General features: G+C 38.8%; 1 protein-coding gene across 1 annotated transcript; it reads right to left on the reverse strand.

The window, feature by feature from the left end:
* Nucleotides 1–27388, reverse strand: LOC132092685 (brain-enriched guanylate kinase-associated protein-like). The gene is made up of 7 exons (XM_059499018.1): nt 26801–27388; nt 23174–23202; nt 11461–11622; nt 5834–5900; nt 4906–5013; nt 4706–4786; nt 1–1873 (listed from the first exon to the last, which is right to left on the reverse strand). The coding sequence occupies exons 1-7, from the start codon at nt 27365–27367 to the stop codon at nt 491–493; spliced, it is 2397 nt and encodes a 798-aa protein (XP_059355001.1). The 5' UTR covers nt 27368–27388; the 3' UTR covers nt 1–490.

A 27388-nucleotide genomic window follows, 5' to 3' on the forward strand; every position in this document is an offset into this window, starting at 1 on the left:
TCTCTCTCTCTCTCTCTCTGTCTGTCTTTCTCTCTCTCTCTCTCTCTCTCTCTCTCTCTCTCTCTCTCTCTCTCTCTCTCTCTCTCTCTCTCTCTCTCTCTCTCTCTCTGCAGACAAGTTTCCAAAAATTAATAATGCATCTAATGTACTTAAAATACTTTCCAAAAACCACACAGAACTATTAATAAACTTTCAAAATAGGCTATACAAATAGTGCTGAGTGTTAGAGCTTTATATTAACTGTAGGAACATGAGCAAATTATGTTCAATGTTTAGAAAACACTGTAACAGATACAGAAATAGAGGGAGAAAAAAGATAAGAGAGCTTATGGACTGAAAATATTCAAGAGAAAATCCCATCAAATGTTTGGCTCAAACTGTAGCTTAACATTCAAAACCTACTGACAAAAGAGAGTAACTAGGAAACCCTGCTCTTAGTTTAGTAGAGTACTACAGAGCTGTGAAAGAGAGTTACCAGGAAACTCTGCTCTCAGTTTAGTAGAGTACCATAGAGCTGTGCCTTGGTGAGACTGTCCTTTCTTGACAGTCCTAGTGTGCCAAATTTTTGGTACGGTTGTTGTGGAGGAGGTGGTGGAGTGGTTCCCTGAGGGGACATGCTGTGCCTCTCTGGTTGGTAATGCTGCAGCTCAGCAGCCATCTCCAGAGATCCATGGTCCAGTGACTCATTTGAACTGTTGGGACTTACGTCAACATACTCTGTTGCCTGGCCCCCAGCTGCCACCCCACCATCCTTGGGGCTGTAGAGGCTGTGCTCAGACTCTTGGCTGTCCTCCTTGGAGTGGTAAAGGTGAGGTTGGCTTTGCTGCTGCCGTAAGCCTGGGCTGCAATCAGGGCTGGGGCTAGAGAAGGGATCTACTACCCCGGCATGATGGTGGTATACATCAGTACCTTCCTGAAAGCTACTGTAGAGAGGACCAAGACGGATTTTTGCAGGCCGGACTGAGAAGTGCTGCTCAGAGAAGCTGTAGGGTGATGCCCGGCCGGGACTACGGTATGAGTGGGCACTCAGGTCCTCCACACTCAGTTGCCTCCAACGACCAATCAGCTCTTCTTCCTCAGGATTAAAAGCACTTCCACGGCGACTGTCACCATAGGTGATGCTGGGGGAGGTGGAAGGTGGCAGGGGCTCATAAGGTTCACTGTAACAGGAAGACATTGTTCTGCTGTAAATGGGTGAGCTTCCATTCTGATGGTGGCTAGACTCAGGCTGTTGAAAAGTGTGGGCCTTCGTAAAGGCGCTTGGACTCTCCCTCTCCCAGGAAGAGTCACTCTTGTGCTCGTATTCACCTCCATCCCTCCAGTCCATGTAAAGAGCTTGGTGGCGCGGAGAAGATGCAGCACTGCTTGGAGGATCCTGACCCTTGTCCTCTGATCCTCCTCCACTAAAACTTGAGTAAGAGCTAGAACCTCCTCCCAGAGAGGTTGTAAACTTTCTGAAGTCCTGGGAGAAGCCAGGCTGCAGGGACATGGATCCCTCTTCTGGGTTGCTGTCAGTGGAGTTCTGGGGTTCATACCCTTTCCGCTGTCCATGGAGGTCCATGCTGGGTCTGCGCTCTCGTCTCCGTTCATCAGGGCAATAAAGTGCTGTGTCACTGCTATGTAGGTCTGACTTGTAAGTAGCTCGGAGGCCAAGGCGCTCAGTGCTACCCACAAGGCTTGTGCCCACAAGGAATCCCTGGCGTTCCTTGGGTTGTGGGCTGGGTGAGCGAGAGGCTTGACTGCCGCAGACCTCATCTGGTTTCTCCAGGACCTTAGCAATGACAGAGGCAGGCACTGTGTCGGCATACGGGGAATGGCAGAGAGAAGAACCCTCCATGTGCAAGCTTACACGCTCCTGAAACTCTGCAGGCAACTGAGAGAGTAAACCAAATGTTTATATTAGATGAACCAATGAACAATAAGAGTTGAGAAACTTGCACAAAAAGAGAAAAAGGTAAACGGTTATGGAAACGTATCTGGAAGGGATAAGTGGGGAATAATAGGTAAGGTCAATATCAGTAAGAAGTTTGCAAGAAACATGCAAGAGATTGGTGAATGAAACCAAAGCACCAAGTGAACACATACATTTGTAAAGCAAACCACCAAAGATATTGTTAAAGACCAGTATTAAGTGTTCAGACAAGTCCGTACAAATGGTCTACGTAAGTACATGGTTTTTAGTATTTCATTTAGTGAAAATTGGCCAGAGAGAAAACCACAGATTTCATTATCACTGACACAACACACAGAGTACTAAGCATCAATCCAATATCACAACCCTTTTTACTTCTCAGTTTTTTCACCATAGCAACAAGAAGAAAGTAAATTGCAGTATATGGCTAATTATAGAAACATAATAAGAGGAGCAAAGACAAATCAAAAAATGTATTCTTTCAAAATCAATAGGGTAGATTTTGGTTGATATCTAATTCATACAACATCTGTTGAGTGTTGTTGCTTTTGAGACATTTGAGCTGCTTTTAAAAATATTCTCTATGGTTATTCAGAAACTTGATTTTTCCTCATAACCACGAGACACCTCTTGTCCAGCTATGTCCATCTATGAATGCTCAGTGCCAAATCTTTGACATTTTCATATAAAACAATATGCAATGCTGAATTCCCTCAACACATTGTGTAACAGACACACTGATGTTTCCATTCAAATATATCTGCCAAATATGAACAGGTTTTTTACAGAAGGCAGCATTTCAACATTAGTCTCTTCTCTAAACATCGTGGGACTGGAGTAAGGCTTGGAGCAGATTTTAAGAATAAACTGCCAGGTTTATTGGCACAGAGTATTATTACTGAACATCCTCCTACTTCTTCCTTGCCAGAAGAGTCACCCATTCTTAATTGGGACAGAGCCTCAATTTTTCTTTAAACAAGAACTTGATTTACTATGGCTGACCTAAATATTAGTTTCTTTCAAACAAAGTTTCTGTAGCTAAACTTAAACGATATTGCACTAAAGGGAATAGTTGGGTTTATTTAGATCAAATATATTTTGGAAAATATATTGTGTGGATGACATCCAAAAAGGCTGACAGAGTGGGTTTTTTATTCATCGTTGTTAAAAAGATATCCAATTACATTTCACTGTATATTTAATTTTTAGATACTTAATTTTCCCAAAAACTGTCAAATTGAAAAAAATTCAAAAACTGAACAGATAGCCTAATGTAGCAGGTAAGCTAAGGCCCAATACCAATTCTATTTTATACCCCTTCCCCTTCCCCTACCCCTTCCCCTTGTTCCTTGAAACAGCGTGTCAAGGGGTAGGGGAGACAAATATTCCCCTAAGGATTGGGACACCACTACCATGACGTCACACGCCATCATTCGTCGTCTAGCTCTTACAATACACCCATATACTGGTGTGCTGGTGTGCATTAGAGCCTTTAATTATCGTTCTGTATTAGTGAGCTGCTTACTGACCCACACACATATCGGAAATCGCGCAGCTCACACATCCAGGAGAAAATAAACTTGTTTAAATACTGAATCGCTACATTATATTTTCCAGCAATGAGAGGATACAATCGCTGTTTTTAAGTAAACTCACTCTAAAAAGATAAACGCACAGACGCGAATACACACAATTTCCCTTTCTCTCTCTCTCTCTCTCTTTCTCTCTCGAATAGGCAATATTTGAGAAAATGGTTTAGCGATTTCTAATTATTGGGGGGATTAGTCTACGGCAGTTATCGCCCTGATCAGACATATGCTGTGGCACTATCACGCATTCTGTAATGATATGACGTTAGCAAATATTAGCGATTTTTTGCAAACATTTCTTTGAGTAACATGACCGTTAATATGAACTCACAATTGAATGTAACATAAAACAAATGATTACTTTTCGTTAAAATCTTTATTTATGCCAGAAAAGCTTACATTTATGTGTCTTTTTGTTCGCTGTAGCTGCCATGTTGCCGTGATAATTCATACCCCTTCGTCTGAAGTGTGGTCCCGAAAAATCTTCGTTTGAAGGGCTATCTGGCCCTTCCCCTTACCCCTACCCCTCCAACCAAAAGAGAATCGAGACACCCCTACCCCTTCACGTGAATGCGCGAAACGGTGGGGTAGGGGAAAGGGGAAGGGCTAAGGGGTAGAATTGGGCCTAAGTAAACTCCGCTCATACATGTTAGTGTACCACAGAGGCAATAAGTGATCTATGTTATTATTATTATTAGAATTATGCCTATTAGCATCATTTGTTATGGGAATGTGTCTAAAATTAGGACACTTACCTTATTTTTATCAGTCATAATGAAAGAAATCTAAGATGTCCATATAACGGGGAAGTACATGTTTTATTACTACCTTTGTTTTAATTTAAAGATGTATTTCTGTCTTTTTTAAATAGGCTCTGGTCAAGCTATTTATTGAAATTAATCACAATCAATTAATTTTAAATACATGTATTAGTTATAATGAGTCTACATAATGGCAAGAAAATTAACAGGATAGAATCTAACAGGATTGAAAAGTTTTAAACTTAATAGTCAATAAACCAATTAACAAAAATTAAACATTCTTATAAAATTATGGGTTAATTAAAAAAAAAATGTTAACTAAAGAAAGGAAACAATGAAGAAGCTAACAAGTGTTTCATGTCACAAATTACTGCATACTGTAGTACCCATAAACATAATACTGGCAACATTTGCTCAAATCAAGGTAAAATGTGATAACTTACCTCAGATAACTGGGCTCTGTAATGTGACTTATTACACTGCAAGAGCTGTGCAGCCAGGTTACAGTCCTTTCTGTACAAGTCCTATTGAGAGTGGCAGAAAAGCAACTTTTAGATATAGAAAAGCAAATACACATTCCTCTAAAGGGCTGCCATTAAGCCTCAGTGTATAAAAGAAATCACATTGTCATTATTTCTCTTACATTGTCCTCTCTCAGTTTCTCAATGGTCATCTTAGCTTCCATGAGATGATTGTTAAGGACGATGATTTCTCTGCTAAGAGCCCGTTTCTCATCATCGTGGTGCTGTGACTGGATGAAAGGAGCACATTTAAAAAAAAAAAAAACCTATATGCTATGCATTTACAATAATATATACCCTGATACCCTAATTCATACCGCCAGTATGAATACAGACAATTTCACAAAGGGAGAAGTCAATGCATGTGTTAAGTCATTCTATACTCCTGCAGCAGATGGGAATTAATCTGCGTATTCAAAGGAACATCAATAAAAGGCTGATATCACATGATTTTCCTTTCATACCTGAACCCTTAACCTTCAGGGTCATTATTGATGTCTATGGGCGCAATCTTTTGCTAAAAACATTTGTTTACTATAACAAGCTCGGAATAAACCCTGAGGAGTGGATCCTAATAGAGACATGTAATGGTCATACAATGAACTGCAGCAGGCAGGCTAATTATATTTCAATTGTTTCAAACTTAACAAACAGGCTGTGATGCAGATTTTGTGAGTATAATAGACTCACTATCACATTGTCATGTGAAGGCGGATAGGCTGATGTAATGGACTATAATTAACGTCAGGCGCACCAGTGGCAGTGTATTGATATTCAAATAGACTCTAAGTGCATTCAGCGCTATTGTACATGTTTAACACATTCCCTAATCTTTCACACCAGAAAAACAAGTACACACATGTACAGAAGTGTGGACAGCGATGTAAACACTTCCATCTGAAAAACACTTAAAGTATGATGAGTACTCGTGAACACATATGCAAACAAAAACCTTCACACATTAAAACAAAAAGCAGTGCGTGTGCACTTACCCTAACACCTCTTGTATAATTTGGGCTTTTTTAGTGTGTGGCCGATGTGTGCACTCACATTTTGGTGGATTTTATCCTCTAAGTCCTGGTTGATCCTCTGCAGTGCCGAGTAACTGCTCTGTATTCTGTGGGAAACACATGAACAAAACATATATATATATATTTTTTTAATCCAACATGCACTGGGAAGTCTTAAATGCTTTCCTTATTTCCATGGACACAAGTCAGTTACCAAAACTCTCACCGCCTGTTTATCTTCATCATTATGGTATCTGTTGCAGTATTAATTCATAACATTTATTTTACAGTGGACCGAGGAGCCCAACACATGGCGAAGCTATAACTGTATAACTGACTCCTACATATTTGGCATCAGCCAAGTGAAGTAAAACAATCTCTGTGTCCCAATTCACTCCATCCACAATAGTAGGCAAGGCTAGAAACAGTGCATCCCAAATTATAGTATGTTTAAACATTAGCGCAGAGGCACCTTTTTAAGTGGCATGAAAGGAACATGATGGTAGCTGCCTTAAAAATGGTTAAAAGTATATGATGTCAAGAAGTCTGTGATATTCTCTATTATTCACTATTATTAACTGTATTCACAGCTTAATGGTTGCTATTTTCTTCCCCAAAGATAATTAATGTAAAATACCATAAGCAATGACCATAGGCATAATGCAGTGTTGTAATGTGCTTTGTTTTTCTTTCCTTGAAAAATTGTAGCTGTTTCACTCTAGTCAATATTCATAATTTTAGCTTTCTGAACGGTGCTTGCGAGTGTCGACTTTGTAGCTACAGTACTCTGTGCCCTTGATGCATATTTCTGCCAAGCCCGCACTGAGGTAAGCTCCACAGCAGACTTCTACCTAACAGTCAAAGTGGCATTACGTCATGAAAGTGTGGACCCAGAGAAAGAACGCAAGGGTTTAAGGTGGTGCCATTTGGGACGGGGGCATAGAGTACTGCATTTTAGGCTGTAGGCTAAAACCATTAATCATGTAAACATTTTAGCACTTCTGGTAGTATCGTCCTAAAGTCAATGTTTTTGTTATATGGGTTTTTGGTTAAGTGCCTACATTTCTTTACAATTGTTTAAAAAGCTTTTACTTGATATGAAGTGACAGTTCAGTGGTTATCATGACATTTAACATTATCACGGAGAAAGGTAAACTTATCTACACACTCATCTGCTTTTACAGCCTTGTTGTGTTTTTGATTGCGCTCATGCAAACTATTCTAAAACTTTTTTTGTTTTTGTTTTTTAATAAAGACTTGTCAGAAGCGTAATACTGTGTTCACACCAAACGCGAATAGAGCGTCTGGCGCGAATGATTTCAATGATAAGTCAATGCAAAGGCACGTCTACGCGCGTCTGGAGGTCTCGCGGTGCGAATGAGGCGTTTAGTGCGGAGCGGAAGACGCGAATTCGCCTCATTCGCGCGTCTAATTTGCGCGTTAACCAATCAGGAGCCTGCTTAGGAGTCACTCATTCAACATGGAGGAAATACTGATGTTGTCAGTGAGCAGTCAACCGGAGCTTTATGACACAAGTATCACATATAGCCTACAGCTACTTTTCGCTGACAAGATAATGCGTTTATTCCGAGGACGTGTGCAGGAAAAAGTGGAAAAGACCTGAGTGCTCGATCAACATCAGCCATCTTGCAAACAGACATCCACTAGCACTTGCCCCTCCCACAAGAAGTGGATTTCGCCTCTATACGTGCGAATGCATTCAAAATGTTCAAGCGGCAAACTAGACGCGGTAGACGCGAATTTGACGCTCTATTCGCGTTTGGTGGGAACACAGCATAATGGTGGTCACATTGTTACGATCAGAACCCAGGGAAACACAGGAGATGAGAGATCCAAACACAGTGTGGTTTAATGGGTAATCCAAATCAGAATCCAATAAGCAGGGGTCAAAACCATAAATCCATCCAAACATCAAACAAACAGGGAAGGAACAGGAACGGGAATAGGAACTGGAACAGGAAACTCGGAAGACGAGGAAACTCGGAAGGCGAGGAAACTGGGTGATGGAATGAAAGGACTCCATGAAGACAAACAGAAAAAGACCGGTAATATAGGCAGGGTAATGACTATCAAGTGAAGACACCTGAGTGCAATTAACAGGAGTGCAATTACTGTGATGAAGGGACAAGGCTTTGTGGGAATTATAGTGCCTACGGTAAGGTGCCTATGGGGAAGTGAGACCACTAGTGGAGACTAGACAGCGTGACATTACCCCCTCCTCCACGGAGCAGCTACCAGATGCTCCACCTGAACACAAGAAGAGACCAAGGAACACAGAGACCAGGAGGGAGGTGGAGCGGCGGAGGACCAGGGGGAGGGACGGAGGGCCAGGTAAAATGGGGAAACAGATACAAGAAGTACAAAAAACAAGGTGCCCAGGAGGGAGGTGGACCGGCGGAGGATCAGGGGGAGGGACAGAGGGCCAGGTCCATAGAAGGAAACAGAGAGAAAAACAAAAACAAGGAGCCCAGGAGGGAGGTGGACCAGCGGAGGATCAGAGGGAGGGACAGAGGACCAGGTCCATAGAGGGAAACAGAGAAAAGAAGAGCAAAAAACAAAAACAACAACAAAACACGGGTCCAGGAAGGAACATAACATTCAGTGGCCCAGGGCCGAACCGACAGGGCAGGAATCCAGAGAGGAGCAAGGTGGAATTGGAGCCATGCGGTCGAGACAGAAGCCCACCAGGGCGGCGCAGAAGACCACCGCATCCGTGCGGTCGAGACAGAAGCCCACCCGGGCGGCACAGAAGACCACCACATCCGTGCCGTCGAGACAGAAGCCCACCACATCCGTGCGGTCGAGGCAGAAGACCACCACATCCATGCGGTCGAGACAGAAGCCCACCCGGGCGGCGCAGAAGACCACCACATCCGTGCGGTCGAGACAGAGGCCCACCCGGGTGGCGCAAAAAACCACCACATCCATGCGGTTGAAACAGAAGCCCACCAGGGCGGCGCAGAAGACCACCACATCAGTGCGGTCGAGACAGAAGCCCACCAGGGTGGCGCAGAAGACCACCACAGCCATGCGGTCGAGACAGAAGCCCATCAGGGCGGCGCAGAAGACCACCACATCCGTGCGGTCGAGGCAGAAGCCCACCAAGGCGGCGCAGAAGACCACCACATCTGGAGTCTATGACATTGATGGAGTCCTTCTGTTACGATCGGAACCCAGACGAGAGATCCAAACGCAGTGTGGTTTAATGGGTAATCCGAATCAGAATCCAACAAGCAGGGGTCAAAACCATAAATTCATCCAAACATCAAACAAACAGGGAAGGAACAGGAACGGGAATAGGAACTGGAACAGGAAACTCGGAAGACGAGGAAACTGGGTGACGGAGTGAAAGGACTCCATGAAGACAAACAGAAAAAGACCGGTAATATAGGCAGGGTAATGACTATCAAGTCATCAAGTGAAGACACCTGAGTGCAATTAACAGGAGTGCAATCAATGTGATGAAGGGAGAAGGCTTTGTGGGAATTGTAGTGCCTACGGTGAGGTGCCTATGGGGAAGTGAGACCACTAGTGGAGACTCAGGGAAACAGAGACCAGACAGCGTGACACACATTCAAGTGACCATGGTGTAGTTAGTTTATAGCCTATGGTTTGCTTTTTACTTCTGGTGACTGTATTTAGGCTCTAAATTTCCTAAAAGTTATGGTAATTTGTGAAGATTATTGTGATGAACAAAATCTATAAAAATCATGAACTTTTCTTGATCTTATTTTCTGCAATAATTTAAATGCCAATGAAAAAATACTATTGGGTTTGTGTCAAGGGAACCAGGATGATTCAAACTTCAAGGTAGGCTTACAAAAGTATGTCATCACTGTAGCTTATATGTGCTATTTGTCAGTCTTTAGTACTTTATTTCATTAGCATGGGGCAGGCCGAATTCGAGACTTGCTGCAAAGGTTTTTTTGATCAAGACAGAGTGTCCCCCGAACATAAATATAAAACATGTTTTGATTCGGCTGCCTCTAGTCTCTAGACTCTAGCCTGACGGCTGAAAGTCTGGAATCCATCGCAGCTTTTATTGGCCAAGGCCCACCCATGAGGCCATTTGACCGACATGTCAAACAACCAATCACAGTTAGTTTTCTTCAGGTTCAAGTTTCGAGGCGTGGAAATGTCGCCACGATAACAGACCAAGTGTAAAACTCTCTGACATATTTTAAAGATGCCATGCCGCGCACTTTAATTTCACATACTTTTATAACTCCAGCATTTACTTGATCCTGAGGCAGAACGTTAAAGAACGCGACACGCACGTCTCCTGGAAATCCTGTAGAATTCAACCAATCGGATGATGACTTTGACACTCCTGAAGTGTTTCCACGTTTGTGTCCCATATGCATCAGATGTTTAGCCAGTGGTCCGTGGGCGTGACGTCTGAGGCTGGGACTAGGCTGCCTCTGACAATAGCCACCTACCGGATGTTGCGTGCTTCTGAAACTTGGTAGCTACAAACATTATTTCGTTTTTTTTTTCTGTTTTGTTTTTCACAAGCTCATCATGACTAGCTAGTCAAGACTGTTACCTGAAAACAGGAACTTAGTCACATAAATAAACTACGCTTCTAAGCATAGGTTGAGAACTGTAGTTCCAACCGCACAACTTATGTGTTGTTTTGTGAATTTTCATTGGAACTATAGATACGGAAAACATCAAATCGTTGAACTATGTTGGTAATGATGGAACTTGCGTCCATAGTTGGCTAACAATGCTGTTGGGAAACTGCTGCAAAATATCCCAAAATAATCAGAGTTCCACCATCATGTTTCACTTTTTACTGACTTCCTTAAAAGAAGAATCACAACCTTTAAAATTGTATATTTTGATTCATGTCTAGGTTATTATCGCGAAGTTTCAAAAGGGTTTTCCAACAATCATGTGATGAGAGCACAAAGAGTCTCAGCTGTTTCGTTGACTTTTTATATTATATAAATTCCATTGATTTAAAAGTCTTAAATGGAATATCATCTAAATAGGTACAAAATTTGTTAAGGAACACACTTTGTGACCAGAAAATATATGTTCTATGTTGGATGAATGTGTGTTGTATAAATGAAATTCAGATGTACTACATCCACAATGTTGGCTTTGTCATGTGACTACATCAGTTGCATCACTTCGCTGCCATTAACAAATCTTCTCCCATGGGTTCATGGGATAGTAAAGTGTCCGCTGGATGTGCAATTCAGAAGTGTAGGCGAAAATAGTAGTAGAAGTGTTTTATGAACATTACAAATTTAGACATGCTACTAATTTCATTGACTGATTACTGCCTACTACATAGAATAGAAGTAGGCATATTTGGACGCTTTCTTTGTGTTTTGACCAATATAAACCCATAAAAATTGAAATCAGGAGGGGTGCAAATACTTTTTTTTTTTACACTACTGTATTAACCTTAAATATGAGTAAGTTTTAAGGTGACGAATTTGGAAAGATGTTAGCACTTACATACTGCTGTGTATTTTGCAACAACAGCAGGTACATACATAGAGAGCATAGTAGGCGAATTGGGATGCAGCCAAGTTGATTGTCCTGTCTGATAAATTGTTCAATGAGTTTCCATATGTGAACAGAAAGCCACACTATTTAAAAGCCAGATGCTATTGTGTACACTCTTCTTACCGGCGTAATTTGTCGGTGAACTTGTCAAGCTCCTCCTGGGCTCGGCGCAGCTCGGTCTCCAGGTACTGCCTCGTGGAATCAAACTCGCGCTCTAAAAGCTCCAGCTTATGAGTGGTGTAGGAGAGACGTTTGCGCAGGTCTTCTTTTTGTTCCTGCAGAGAGCTGCATACAGATGTGCATGCGATTACATTCACTTCATATGACGAGAAATGACAAAAATAGTCCCTGAATCCGTTCTACATGGATCAGGTAGACATTCAGGATCAATTAAGGCAATGTAAAATCTCAGTTTGGGCCAGATTTCTGAATGTATTTCACTTCATTGTGCTGACATGATCGATAACTGCCATACAACCCACTGATCACATTTAATCACAGTGGGAAGTCGTGGCCTAATGGTTAGAGAGTCGGACTCCCAATCGAAAGGTTGTGAGTTCGAGTCCCGGGCCGGCAGGAATTGAGGGTGGGGGAGTGCATGTACAGTTCTCTCTCCACCTTCAATACCACGACTTAGGTGCCCTTGAGCAAGGCATCGAACCCCCAACTGCTCCCCGGGCGCCGCAGCATAAATGGCTGCCCACTGCTCCTGTTGTGTGCTCACAGTGTGTGTGTGTGTGTTCACTGCTCTGTGTGTGTGCATTTCGGATGGGTTAAATGCAGAGCACAAATTCTGAGTATGGGTCACCATACTTGGCTGAATGTCACTTCACTTTCACTTTTTTTTTTCACTTTTTTAATGTAACCCAAACACACTCACGTCAAGAGTGCCTTGGTAAATCAGGTTTACTGATCTATTTAATCCCCAACACTCATTTTTCTCATTTCCCACATCGATACTTAGTCACATGACCTATGCCATGTACAAATGGTCTATATATAGATCAAACACACAAGTGGGGATGGGGTGAGAGAGATGGATGGAACCAAACACAGCTTTTTACAATACACAAGAGAACCACTGAGGGCCCTAATGATTTCGTATTGATGGACAGATGTGTGGTGAACGATAATGACTTACTGCCTGCTGATAGAGGCGGCGGCTTTCAGCATGCCACAAACCACACTTGATCAGACGTGCAGACAACACGTGTCTAAAGCAGTGAGGATGCAACACAATCGATGCACACGTGTATTTGAAAATGAGCACACGCACAAGCCAGCACACACTTGTTCTCTGCAGGACGCAGTAGAACACACAACACACACACAAGCCAAAACATTAAGTCTGACATCAAATGAAAGTTGGATTCCCCTAATAAAATGTAGTATGGTGGTGCCATGGTAATATTATGAAAATGAATAAATAACATATTCAGATATCATGGTATTCATGGTACTCCATGAAATGTCAAAGAACCCAATAGACACTGAACTGCTCTGTAGGTAATTCTGCATGTCCATTTATTTATTGATTTATGTGCTTGTTTATTTATTATTTTAGCATTTATATGTGTATATATATATACATATATATATATATATATATATTCGCAGCATATGTTTAGCTGATCACATTGAAAATAAATTTAGTCTGCAAGTATACTAGTGAATTAAAAAATAACCATGATAAAATAAACACGAAATGAAATAGTGAAAACTAGGGCTGTCAAAAGATATAAAAAAAATAATTGCACAGATTTCTGTGAATAATTGTGAATAATTGCACATAACATTAACATTTCTACATTGCAAGTAATTTTAGTTTGCAAGTGAACTAGAGAATTCAAATAAACAAAAATTCATAAATTGAAATAGTAAAAACTAGGTCTGTCAATAGATAAAAAAATATATAATTGCACATAGCACTAAAATTTTTACACTGAAAGTCATTTTAATTTTCAAGTTAACTAGTTTGTTAAAAAATCATACAAAAAAATAGTAAAAACTATAGGCCTATAGGAAAATAATAATAATTAAAAAATAATAATGGCACATATTTCTTTCTTTAATTCATTAAAATTTTAATTCCTAAATATATTTTCACATCTCCACATTAATGTATTTTATAAAGTATTGGACAGACGATGCTAGTAGAATTTTTTTCTCCAGTCTATATTTTTCATGGTGGCTTGCCACAATTATTATTATTATTTACTTTTCTCACAAGAACACAGTTCAAACTTTTAGTTATAATCTACCCTCATCATATAATTCATATCCCTTTTCTCCTTATATATAATATATACCAGTGTGTACTCTCAACTCAAAACGTAACAATTGCTGAGATACAGTATATGTGACAACTAGCCTGGTTTGCTATGAACTTTGCTATATAAAGGAGATGAGTCGGTCTCTACACTGATTATAGTCTGTATATGACACTACATGATTTATTCCACATTACCCACTGTATACCGACATTGTATATATAAATATATATATACAAGTTGATTTGACTAATTTCTTTAAACAGCCCTATTTTACAAAACAATAACACTTCCGTAGTCAGGAGTGGATTGGAGAGCACATGATTATGGTCCTGTATGTGTGTACAATAGCATATTCACTGGTCAACACTTGTAGCACCAGCAGTCTTGATGGTCAGCACTGGACGGAGATGGAAATGGTCGATGGGATGACTGTGGTGGGCGGACGACGGGGTTGAGAGAGCGTCTTACCTCTTTTTCTGAAGTTTACAACCATTTCGAGAGGTTTTAAGGGCTGTTTTTCCAATATATATCTTTTTCATGGTTTTGGCAGTAGACCACCTCTCATGAAGGGCTGTGTATAAATTCTCTGCTCCCTAACAGGGATTCCTCTTATTCCTGCTTGAGTTTCAGGTTAGGTTTCCCATGCAGCCCTGACAGACCGCTGGAGATCCTGCCAACAGAGTAAAGAGAGTGGCGGGCTGCGCTTGCAATCATATTACAAAATAATAGCGACAGCAATTAAAACAGTCTCATCAAACTTGTGATTCATCTCGAAGCTTCATGCATGAAACTGTCACGGCGAGAATGAGCGTGCGGCGACAGGCTTAATTAACCTCTTTGGGCCGGGTGCGTTTGTGAGCGACAAGATGAATTAAGGTAGGAACACGATGAGACAGCTTGCGACTTCATCAAAAAAACATTCACCTAGCTGGAAGCACATAGTTCATCTGTAGAGTGCTGCAGCTTGGGGAATATTATACCTCACATTTATGGCACCTTTTCCACTAAGAGGGTTCGAAACAAGTCCCAAAACTCTTCAAAATTTTAAAAGGAGGGGCTTAAATTTTAGAAAAGGATTGTCCGTCCCACTATATCTTATTTGAGCTATTGAAAATGTATTTTGGCTGAAGCTTGTCATTTTTGCTAAATTCGTTACCAAGATTTGGGAAACGCTAAATTTGTTGTTTTCTTGAAAGAAGTCTCTTATGCAAAGCAAGACTGTATTATTTAATCAAAAATACAATAAATGAGTAATATATCCCTTTCAGTGTTTTCAAATGCTGATTTGGTGCTCAACATTTCTTGTTATAAATGATGAAAATATTGAGCACGTTAGAATGTTTTCTGAAGGATCATGTGACACTGAAGACTGGAGTAATGATGCTAAAAATTCAGCTTTGCAACACAGGAATAAATTACCTTTTAAATATATATATATATATATTATAACAGAATACAGTTAATTTAAGCTGTTATAAAATTGCACAATTTCATTGTATTATTCTGTATTTAAGAGATTAAAGCATGAATGCAGTTAATACAGCCAAACATGGCAAGATATTACTTTTGTTTGGACAGTTAAAATGAGTGAATTAAAATCATTTTTGCTAAAATGAATTACATATCAACAGATTATGTGAAGATTATTGCATTGTGTTATTCTAATCATTTTGTTTCAGTTTTAAAGGGTGCCACCACTACTCTGTAAGTGTTGGGGAAAATGTTTTTGGGATGTATAATGGGGATTTATGATTTTGTAAGTCCAAACTCTTTACATCAAGGTTACAGTATACACTACCATTTAACATGTACTATATTCTAAATGAGGTATCATGAATTATTTAACGTCTTTTTCACATATTTGATAATCTTGATTTAACACTCATTTTTAAATATACAAGAATTTTTGGCGTGCAACAAGATAAAATCAGAAATGTGCTAACCTTTAAAGTGTTTTAATCTCGCATACAGGATCTATTAGTTTGAGTTATTCTATCATTGATATACTATTATAGTTTCTGTGACTTAGATTTTTTTTTTTTTTTTTCATTTTAACATTTTAGTAAGTTTTAGATGTTGTGTATTCTGTCATTTGTATTGTAATGCTTTATTGTTTTATTTATTTGTTTAAATGTCTATAGTTTTTATTGTTTTATTTTTATGTTTAATTTACTTTAAATAATAACGAAAAAAATACCTTGAAAGCTAGCTGAACTAAAATATGTTATAATGTTAATTTAAATTTTAAAAAATTATGATTCTAGTTTTAGATAATGATACTAAAACTGTGAATAGTTAAGAGAGTTAGTAGATAATCTGATTTATCTAATACTTTGCAGAATAAACAAACACTATTTATGCCTCCAATGCTTTAAAAATGTAATAATAGAATTTATTAAACCCTTTTCATGGAAAGTGTTATATATATTATTATATTGCACTGAAAGACATAATTCTTCCTGTCATCTCGTTGTCTATTTCCATCCAGTCCATCAGGTGAGGTTGGAGAGATTTTTGTGACAATTGGTTATGCGTTTCTCATTGGTTTCCCCCACCTCTGACTCATCGCACACTCATTTTTTTCTCTCTGCCATCTGAATCACCGCAGGGTGTCAATATAACACCTCTCCCTAAATCCTCACCCACGAACATTTACCACATCACGAGGGGCAAGTCTACTCCCACAGCAGGCCATGGAAGTCAATGCATCTTATATCACGGGGGGCTGCATTGGCTGCATTTGATCTTTCGGAAAGAGAAGCTGACATTTTAGAGGCACGAGGGAGGGAATGAAAGACAAGTGGAGCTGGAAGAGTAGAGGGGCAGGAGTGAGATGGAAGAAAGGCTTCAACCCACAGACTAAACGAAAAAAATACAACAAGAGTGTAAAAGTAGCTCAACTCTGAGGGAAAACCACAGACTTGGCAACACTGTGAGAGACCAAACTTACAACTGGATCTCATATGATAAGCAATTGCATTAACACCAATAATATATAAATAGTTTTAACCCTTGTGTGGTCTTCGGTCAAAAAGTAGTCACACTCATTGTCTTCAGTCAGAAATGACCGACCATAGGAATTGAATGGGAAAAAAATACAGAGCATTTTATAGGTACAATTTACAAATCCCCCACAATGCAGACAAAAGTTGCACAGAAATGAAGGGGTGAAACTCTAAAACATATAATATAATGCAAAATCAACACACCAACTCACACACGCGCGGACACACACTTGTACCCACAAATACACACCTATGAACTGGTGTGACTGTAAAAAAAATAACAATAATTAGAGTACAATGGAGTAAAAAAGTGGACAGCAAGGAAGGGGTTAAAACATCAAGAGTGTAAAACAGATACATCCACTCTCACACACTCACTCACAGACACACACATACAGAATTATACATACTCAAATGAATTGGTATGGCTATAACCATATAGCCAAAATGAGTCAGAAGACTCATAAAGGTTAAAATCAGATCAGACCCAGAAAGATTTAGCTCTGATAAAGCATTCCTGTACATTTTCGTTACATTTTTATAGAATTTTTATGTTTTGTGTAACAAAATGTTTCTGTGTTCAGGTTTGAATGTAGTATAATGCAAAAACCTACACTACAAATCAACATTTTAAACAACAAATAAATATAAACCTTTATGAACAAAAAGTCTTTGAGAATGCCTAAATATACATTAAATTCCACAACCTAATAAAAGTAAACAATTGTTTCAAAAGTCCTATACAGGAATCTAGTGGTTACACTATGAAATTTTAGTGTTTTTTTTTTTTTTTTTGCTCTCACCAAGACAAGAGGGTCTGATTGCAGACTTGCACTTGCACTCTCAGAATTACACTCTCAGACACTAGTAACATCACTTGCACTCTTTATTTTTTATTTAGTTGAATTTTTTTTATTACTTTTTGTTTGAATTTCCCAACATTTTATAACAGTAGCCAGGTGGCGAAGACAAGAAAAAATAAACTAAAATACAATGTCACTTGCAATCGCTTGCACTCTCTGCTACCTGCAACACAAATGATGCGTGTTGCCAATGGAGACAAGACGCTGTGGTGGTGATTAAATGATTAAACCTAATTTAGTACTATAACATACAGGGTCCTGCAAGAAAAAGATAAGACCGGCAAATCCGTGGCCAGATCACCAGAATATGAATGCTTGCGTAGAAAAACATAAACACTTAACATGGCTTAAAATATCAAATTAAAAATACAATTCATTATTTTAATAAATATGTATATAGTATTTTCCTCACATACCGCAAAATGTGGCATAATGGACTAAGATGATGAAGGCCAAACTCAATATGCTTCTCTACATTATTAAAATACATAACTAATATGTACAGGCACGCAGGTGAGCCCAGAGTAAACGCAACACGCAAAGTTTCGCGTTAAGCATTTTTTCATGTAGAATAAACTGTCTACAACTTGTTTATATCACTGTCTTTGTCATTTAAGATACATTATGTGTTTTATTTATATAGGAGGAATACGTTTAATGTACAATTTAACGCACTGCGTTCTCTACTCGTCTGCTTGCCTGTACTGAGTTGATCCTTTTAAAATCACTTAATGCATTTCATAATGCACGTTCATATCTGCTGGTCTGTATATACGTTGAGTCAACAACAAGACATATAGGCTAGGCCTACTGAATTGTCTTTATCATCTTAGTCTGTTATTAGGCCACATTAAGCGTTTTGCTGTATGGGAGGTTAAAGTTTGCGCATTGTGTTCATATCTGCTTGCCTTGTAGTACATTAAATAATAACTATATATCGAATTTGGTCTTTTAATTGAACTTAATGTATCTTGTGCCATATTAAGTGTTTGTTTTTTCTACAGGAGGAAAACGCTTAACGAAAGACTTTGTGCATTGCGTTCATATTCTGCTGCTCTGTGGCCACGGATTTGCCGGTTTTGTCTTTTTCTTGCAGGACCCGGTATGTTATAGTAGTAGGCCTACTAATTTAGTTTTAATTGTTTAATCACCACCACAGCGTCTTGTCTCCATTGGCAAATCCATTGAGAGTGCAAGTGTCTGAGAGTGCAAGTCTGCAGCCAGACCCTTCTCCACCAAGAAGTGCTATTCCACCTTCAAAAATTGGATTTTAAAGGCCTAGTCACTATTTTAATCTGCAATCTGCATTAAATGAAAAATCTTTTTTTTATTTTTTAATTGGGGGGAAAAGTACCATTTTCAATGGGGAAAAAAAATCATAATTATTCCATAAATATTCATTAGTACCATGAAATTCTCTCAAAAAAAAAAAAAAATCTCTCTCTCTCTCTCTCTCTCTATATATATATATATATATATATATATAAGTTACATTTCAGGTGTCCAGTCACTTTTGACCGTGACCATGAGTGTGACTCACACAAGGGTTTTAGTGTTGATTGATTATAATAAGTACAATGTGACTATTTATCTGTAATTACATGTTTGTCTTAGAGAGAGAAAAACAGTAAACACTGTAGATTGATGTAAGTCTCACAGACTTAAGATATTCAATGCCATTTAAATGTTTGGGGTCAGTAAGAATATTTGATGTGTTTAAAATATGTCTCTTATGCTCACTAAGGCTGCCTTTATTTGATGAAAAATACAATAAAAATTGTAATATTGTGAAATATTATTACTGTTTTCCATTTAAAATATTTTAAAGTGTAATTTTTTTCCTATAAAGCAAAGCTGAATTTCCAGCATCATTATTCCAGTCTTCAGTGACACATGATCATGAAAACTGTTGCACCGCTTAATATGTTTTATTGTCAGAATAGGGTCATTTGTTCAAGAAATGGATCGTGCTATGCCCTGCCACATCTAAACACACTCAAAGTTTCCCAAAATGTCACCAATGGCAGCTAGATTTGAAATTATTTAAATTATTTTAGTCACAGTCTGTACCTATTTACAATATTTTCTCAACACACTCTAATGCTCTTCATGTGCATGATTCATCACTACACTTTATTCCAAAGAAGAATAAAGTTTGGTTGCACTTTATTTTACAGTAGCTTTGTTACAGTGTAATTATACATTTACGTATGGAATAATATGAATAAGTTACTGTAATAATACATACTTTATTATTATTACTACTATAGTAAGTACAGTCTTCTGGGTGTTAACGTTATGACTTTATTAACATTAACCAATAGTCAACAGGAGCAGCCTGAGTAAATAGTTATTTACACATTACTTCAAGATGCCGTCATAGCCAAAACTACCTAAACCTTCAGTCTCCACGTTCCTGGCCAGAAAGCCTCCTCAAAATCGACTGTAAACTCACATTCAGGTCTGACTCCTCTCTTGCATATAACGCCCACTTTATACAATGCACTCAATTCCCAATGGATAAAAACAAGTCCTGCCCTACATTTGTATTTCTCATTGACTAATTTGTTCTAATCTGAAATACAGAACATCGTGGAAGATCAATGATTTTTGAATGCCATTTCGTTTGACTATAAAAAAAGAAAAGCCCCAAAATTCACACATGGCACAATCAGGACTGGATTGTGCCATTGTGCCTTGTGTGTGAATTTTGGGCTTTTCTTTTCTTTATCTGCTCTGACTTGATTTGTTGTTACCCTCTCTATCTCTTTTGCTCTCTATCTTTCACTCTCACTTTCAATCTCACATCATCCCTCCTTCCACCAGCCACCCACTTGCGAACAGCGAGGAATAATTAAGGCTTAAGTGGATTATGCGGCCTGCAGATGGCAGATAAAAGAAGAGGAGAAGAATCAGGACAATCTATCCGGGCCGAATTGAGGATGAGCAACGGAAATCTGATGATTGGAATGGGATTCCAAGAAGCAGCAGCAACACGTCGCGCCGAGGGCCGTGATAAAATGTGTCATGGTGCCCAGCAAATCAACTTTGGGATTTAGGTTAATTTTCTGTGGGTAATTGCTTGAAAACTAGAATAGAAAAGTTTGGGATGACGCCGAATGAGATTAATTGTTCTGTCCCCAAGGAAGCTTTCAGTTATGTTAACTACACAATGCCCAAAAAAAATGGGTCCTAAAAAAAATTTGCATAATTTTTTCCAGCAAAATACATTTGTCCAGAATTTTTATTTTGTGGTAAAATACAACAAATTATATAAACACAGACACACACACACACACACACACAAAGAGAGAGAGAATACCCCTGAGATGCAGGGATCTGCTGGTATATAAAATATTAAACGTGCAAGGCTGAATGGTACATAGAGATTTCTGAACATGCGGGGATATGTACACATACAAGAGCGAACAGACGAGCTCACACATGTTAAAAATAGCAGCACCGATTAATTTAAAACACATTTTAATAAACAATTCTTCAGAAGAGACAGAGAACATCAGCGCCCAAGGCTAAAAAAACATGGATTGTTTTCAGACACGTCATTGCGGATATCGTTCAGCTGACTAAATGCACAAAGCCACATACAGTTCACTGAAACCAACAGAATGACCACATGCAACAGATTTTGAAGACTAACTGTGCTGCTGTACAATCAAAAGTCACTTTTTAGTGCTACATTGATGACACTGAGTGGCATAGCAACCATTATTTTAAGATTCTGGAAAATAATCATTATACTTTTCAAAGACACTCATGTAAAGTGTTTCCAAAAACATACACTTTCCAAATAGTTACATCGCAGATTACATGGAGCTAATTTTTGTTACTCAAAATAATCTCATAAACAACCTTGAAACACAAAACTACAATATTACCATGTTTCGAAACGGCTAACCATGCATGCAGTCATTTTCCTGATACAGTATATCTCACCACAATGTGTCTGAATCATATTTAACCCCCAAAGAAATTATACATATTTTGTGCGAAGAAAAGAAAACCAATTTTATATTCAGATTTGTTTGCAGTGCAGTAAGCTTGTGCTTATTTTTGCTTTTGATATATAGTATAGTATAGTAATTATAGTATATTATAGTAAAATAGTAAAATATAGTAATTAGAATCTAATGAGAATCATCAGATTTAGAATAATGGGAATTACAAGTGTGGGGTTGCACTTAATTGTCATAAAAATAAATGTCACAACCAAAAATATTATAATATAATATACTTATTCAATTGTTATTATATGTAATATGAATAATATAAATTAAATTATACATTTAAAAAAAACATAGTCTTCATTTTCTACATGCTTTTTTATTTTGGGATGAAAATGAGGTGGGCATGTTTTTGACAGGGTTGTGAATTTCATTAATTTATACCCAAAAACATCATATGGTAACTTGTATAAATGTTACTTCCTGTCTTTTGAAATATAATACCTGAAACAAACGTCAATGGATCTCATCTTCTTGTACTGTACAGTATAGAAGAAGAGAAAAAGGAGCAAGAAGAAGCGATTTCAGTGTGTTACATCAGATTTGCTGCACTGAGGGGTCAAAGCTGGCCATTTGCAAAAAAAAAATGGGATGATAATTGGTGTTTCACCTTATGTTTGCATATTCTGTCCATCAGCTCTCGTGCCTCCTTTGCAGAATCGTCGATGATATAATGATTCAGACCTTCGCACCCTTTGCATGCACCTTGCATGCTCCACACAATGCAACAACATCACCCATGGAGCAATTATTACAGAAGTTAACCAACAATCACTTCCTAACTAATCAACTAAAATGACCATCATATGATTCCACTTGGATGATTAAGTCTGTTTTTTTTTTTCAACTCCATTGCAGTTTATTTAATTTGCAAATAGTTCATATCGGCATGTTTAATCAGGCAGGAAATTAATGTCGGATTGCTCTCTGCCAAATGTGGCGATCCACTGTGACAAGAGGTTTCCATCGTGGATGCAGGGTCTTTGCCAACACATTTACTTTACAGTTTTTCATTTCTCTCAGCAACAAAAAAAGACAAGCCTGCTGAAATCCAGCAGCATGATTCGAAACATTTCTGTTTCACCCTGTAATTTATTAATAATTCATGCAAAGGAGGGGGAACCCCCAATAAATCCGCCCAGCCTCCCTCACAGAGCTTGAGTCATATCTTTTCTCTCCCCGCATGACTTCTATACTATAATATACAGCAGCGGCGGTGAACGCTTAGCATGCTCATAAATCATTTCCCAAGCCCCATCTCTGATGTCGCCTTAGGGAACAGCGATCTGATCGCAGCACACACATGGCTTGGATATCCTCCAGCCAATGGAAAGCTGCCGTTCAGTTTGGGAATGGCCATTATGTGGCTTTCAACATCTCTACAGGTCTTCTCCGACAAATCGATATCCCCAGGAAAGAGGGAAGCGATACATGCACATCGTGAAATGCCAATGTAACTAATCAAGAACACTCGGATGTGATCCACACCACATTACAAACCAAAACAATTGAGTTTCCAGAACAGGCGCTTTCTAACCAGCTAACTCCCATTTTCTGGTGGAGAATGCGGGCATCATTTTGAAGGTGAGTTCATGCTGCAGTCCTGCTTTAACAGGCATCGTGGATAGAAGAAATAGAGGGACAGAAAATGACAGAAAGGTGAAGCCGCTTACCTTATGGTCTGCATCTCCTCATCAGGAGCCTGGAAGAAGGAAGAAGAGGAGATTACTGAAACGAATGTTTGCCTGGTTCCCGAAGCTGCCAAGGCATCACTGCGCAGTCTGAGGCACACACAGCCGCTCTCTCTCCTTCTCTCTCTCTCCTTCTGTCTCTCCCTTTTCTCTTGCTCTCTCTCTACTTAACAGTGCCAGTATACTTCTGCACCGATCTCATGTGCAAGGAGCGGAGAAATCTTGACAGATTAAGTGCGAATGGAAAGCACAGTCGCAGCCAGAATTCAGATACACAACATCATACACGCCGCCCCCTCGCCTTCCTCCTCCCCGAAAGATACTCACTCATCGGCTTCACGAAGATCCACAGGATGTGAGGACAGACAGCTGACCAGAGAGAGGGAGCGGGTGAGAAAAAGAGTGTGAGAGACGGTGTGTGTGTGAGAGAGAGAGAGAGAGAGAGAGAGGGGGGGGTTTAGGAGAGAAACAGGTGGGTTCATCTGTTGATGGGGAGGCACTCCGTTTCTCACATCCACTGCATGCTACAGCTTTCTCTTTCACTCGGTCTGTCTCTCTGCTGCCCCATGAATAATGCAAGAGTGAGATTATGTCAGAGAAATTCATATTCAGATTTAGTGTGCAGCAGTCCTATTAATTCAACACCAGGCAGGCAATATGTGATCCAATGTGGTATAACACGCTAGTTTCATAGTCTGAATGCCTATCAAAAAATAATAATGATATGTTATGTTTGTACATTACACTGATTTTGTAAAGTACTTAATAATATATTTTTATGTTGTATATACATGTCAATATATCCTTTATGCAGTCCAAAAATCTCACATGGATGTATAACCAATGCTATACAAAATTTATAGCACAATGTTTTTAGAGGGTTTTACTAGATTTGTCATCTAGAAATTTAAATGTGAATTATGAAAGGAGACTGCAAAAATGTTCCCAGTATTCCCATGCAATTCAAAACGGCAGTTGCATCCCGAAATAATGAGGACAGGGTGCTACCATATTTGCTGCTTGAACACTAATGCTGCGTTAGATTTCCCTCGGAAATGTGTTGTGTCGGAAAATGTTACTGGTAAAAAAAAAAAAAACCTGCTCTTATATTTTGTGTGTGTGATTTATGTATTTCTTGCAAAAAAAAATAAAAAATTAATAAAAAATGTGCGCCTGCTTTTAAAAGGCTATCAGTGAATAAAGATTCTTCACACACTTTTGGTAAAAAAATACATAAAACACTTTTACAATGTTTATACAAATTTGTTACACTGACTGGTTTAATTACTTTTCCTACTTTTGTAATACTTGTAATTTTCCCTTAAAGTCGTGAACATTTCAACCACATCAAACATGAACGATGTATTGTGTTTGATAGATTCATGCAACAGAAATCGCAATGGCGGAAATTATATTTTAATCATTTTTGGAATGAAACGGAATTAATTTGTCTAGGCATTGTATGTTAAAATATTATCATATTCACATTAACACTGTTGTTAAAAAAAGTCGAATAAATAGAATGGAATACTTACCACACTCTTAAAAATAAAGTGTATTTATTGATATGGTTCCAGGAAGAACCTTTAACATCCCTGGAACTTTTTCATAAATAAAAAAATTAATTGGGGTCCAAAATAAACAATAAAAAAATATGAAAACCCCTTTTTGGAACCATTTTTAGGGGCAGAAATGTTGGTTGAGGTGGATAGGATACCACAATTGTACCAAATTCATCATGAGATATAATTTATTCATAATTCTGGTTAGGTTTACAAAAATTCTTTTTTTTTTCAGTTGCTTATTTAGCATTCTTTTTACTAGTATATTGGCTGTTAATTAGTAATTATGAAGCACATATTAATGCCTTATTCTGCATGACCATATTCTAGATCCCTATACCCTATACCTAAACATAACTAAAACAACTACTTTACTATCAATAACCAGATTATTAGGGGTTTATTATTTGAAAACTCTTTAATAGTGAGTAAATGTTCCCTAAAGTGTTACCGAATGCACATATCAAAATCCATATTTTGTTTAGCCTACATTTATATGAAAATTTGGTACTACTGTAGTTGATGACGCAGATGTTCACTTATTATCTTCAGTGTCCATTAAAGCAGGAAATCGACTCAATCTTCTGATATAAAGATCAACCTCATATGTTTGTATTCAGAAAACGACTGGAAATCTCACTTTCCGACAAATGGCAAGGGAGCTCTGCAAGTTTCATTTGACAGGCACACTCTCTCTTTCTCTCTTTCTCTCTTCTCAGGCACACACCGACTCGTGTCTCTGCCCCCTCACCACCCACCTTTTTTCAAGCAGTTGCTAAGGTGACGGCAAAGACTGCATTTTAATCAGATAATAAATTAAGGCAACGTTTTTGTGTGTGTGTGTGTGTGTGTGTGTGTGTGTGTGTGTGTGCGTGCGTGCATGTATGTGTTCTACAAATGAATGCTACACAAAATATAATGGGTTAACATATTTAAATCACTTAAAAGTTAACAGGTTCAACTAGCAAATCTGGAGTATTAAAGCTTATTGGATAGTATTCCATTCCCTGTGCATTTTATACTTAAAAAGTACATGATCACATTAATTCAGCATGACCTGATGTAACCAAAAACGTTTATTTACAGTACAGTTATGTAAAACTACATTGATCCAATAGTTGCCCCCCCCCCCCCTCTTAGCATCTGATTCGTTGATGCATACAGTTTCTCCTGCTGAAAACACACACACACACACACACAGAACGGGACATGCAGTGAGAACACAGGAGAGGATTTTGAGCTTCAGAAACATTAAAGATGCACACACGTGCCCATGTGCATGAGTTTTGGTCTAATATGGACAGTAAAGTGCCATTGCTCTGTTCTGCATGAGTTCTGGCAGTCTTATCTTTTCAGAGCTCAGCTAGACTAAAATCTTGATTCAATAGCAATGCCTTCTCATATAGTTATGAGTCAGGGACAGACTGCATTGTTTACTACTGCTGTGGTTTGTAGGATAACGCATCCTACATAGCCAGGCCTTTATATCTCCAAAATGTGTGCTGAGATAGTAGTTAAAATGTATTTTTATTCATTTTTTTCAGTTTTGGATGGCAGCAGTACCTAAAGAAAAAAAAATCACTTCTTAGAGGTTGTTGTTTTTCAAAGCTCTGGGGACTTTATGGACTTGGAATCAACTCTGATATTTTCACTAAAACTCTGTAGAGGAAATAAAACCTAGAAACATTTAAGACAATTGTTGACATATGATAAGAGTTATTCAATTAATATCAATAGCAAAGCTTAGATGCTCAGATCAGTGTTTTCAACCAAGGGACTAGGGTCTACTGGGGGCCCCAGAAAACTTTCAAGGGACCACAAATATATATATAACACTGGGGAGGCTAGAGGAGACACATATGAGATGCTTAGTTCTTTACTTCAGGATAATAATCTGAGAAGCCAAAGATTCACACAGAAGTCTCTGTTTTATCTCCAAGAAGAAGCAAGTGGTACATTTAAGGGATGAGATTTGTTATTTCATACTCTATGTGCATGACTGAAAAAAGGAACATAAATGAAATAAAATGTGACAGGAATGACTTACCATGTTGATGTCCCTGGGAAGGGAAACTGATCGGCAAGGATATCTAGTGGGGGTTTCCTCTCTGTAGAGCAGCGGGCTCAAAGGTCTGATTCTCTGGATGGGGTTTGGAAGACATTCTGTAGTAGTCTTAACTTCTTTTCTCTCGTTGCTCTCAAATGTGATGGCCGTCTCTTTCTTAGTCTTCACTTCCTTTATCTCATCCTCTCTTCGCACACAGTCGATGTCCGTCTCCAGGTAGGCTTTTTCTAGAGTCTCTGGAGCACCTTGTTCTTCCTGCATCCCATCCACGGACTGGATGCTCTTCAGCTGATCTGGGCTCTGAGAAAAGTCCACGTCCCCCGGCTGCTGTTGAGGGTCTAGGATCCTGGACTTGCCACTGTGACTGGAGATGGAAGAGTTAGACCTGGAGGATTCAGTCTGCTTGGACAACACGAACAGGTTGGTAGGGCAAAGGACTCGGCTGCTCACTTCATCCAGGAACTGTGAGAACTTCAATTTGGCTTCGATTTTTAGTTCCAGTTGATGCTGTAACACAGCCAAATGCGACGCGGCCTGTCCAGAGGTCATATTGACACCTTTAGTGGAGCT

The sequence above is a fragment of the Carassius carassius genome, chromosome 18 (genome assembly GCF_963082965.1).
Source record: "Carassius carassius chromosome 18, fCarCar2.1, whole genome shotgun sequence".
Taxonomy (NCBI): Eukaryota; Metazoa; Chordata; class Actinopteri; order Cypriniformes; family Cyprinidae; genus Carassius; species Carassius carassius.

What these genes read in the sequence shown, in the direction of transcription:
- LOC132092685 (XM_059499018.1), bottom strand. Translation starts at nt 27,367, where the DNA reads ATGACCTCTGGACAGGCCGCGTCGCATTTGGCTGTGTTACAGCATCAA. An exon ending in TTCACCGACAAATTACGCCG is followed by an intron (nt 5,901 to 11,460) that starts GTAAGAAGAGTG and finishes TGTTTCCCACAG; the next exon opens with AATACAGAGCAGTTACTCGG. An exon ending in AGGATAAAATCCACCAAAAT is followed by an intron (nt 5,014 to 5,833) that starts GTGAGTGCACAC and finishes CCTTTCATCCAG; the next exon opens with TCACAGCACCACGATGATGA.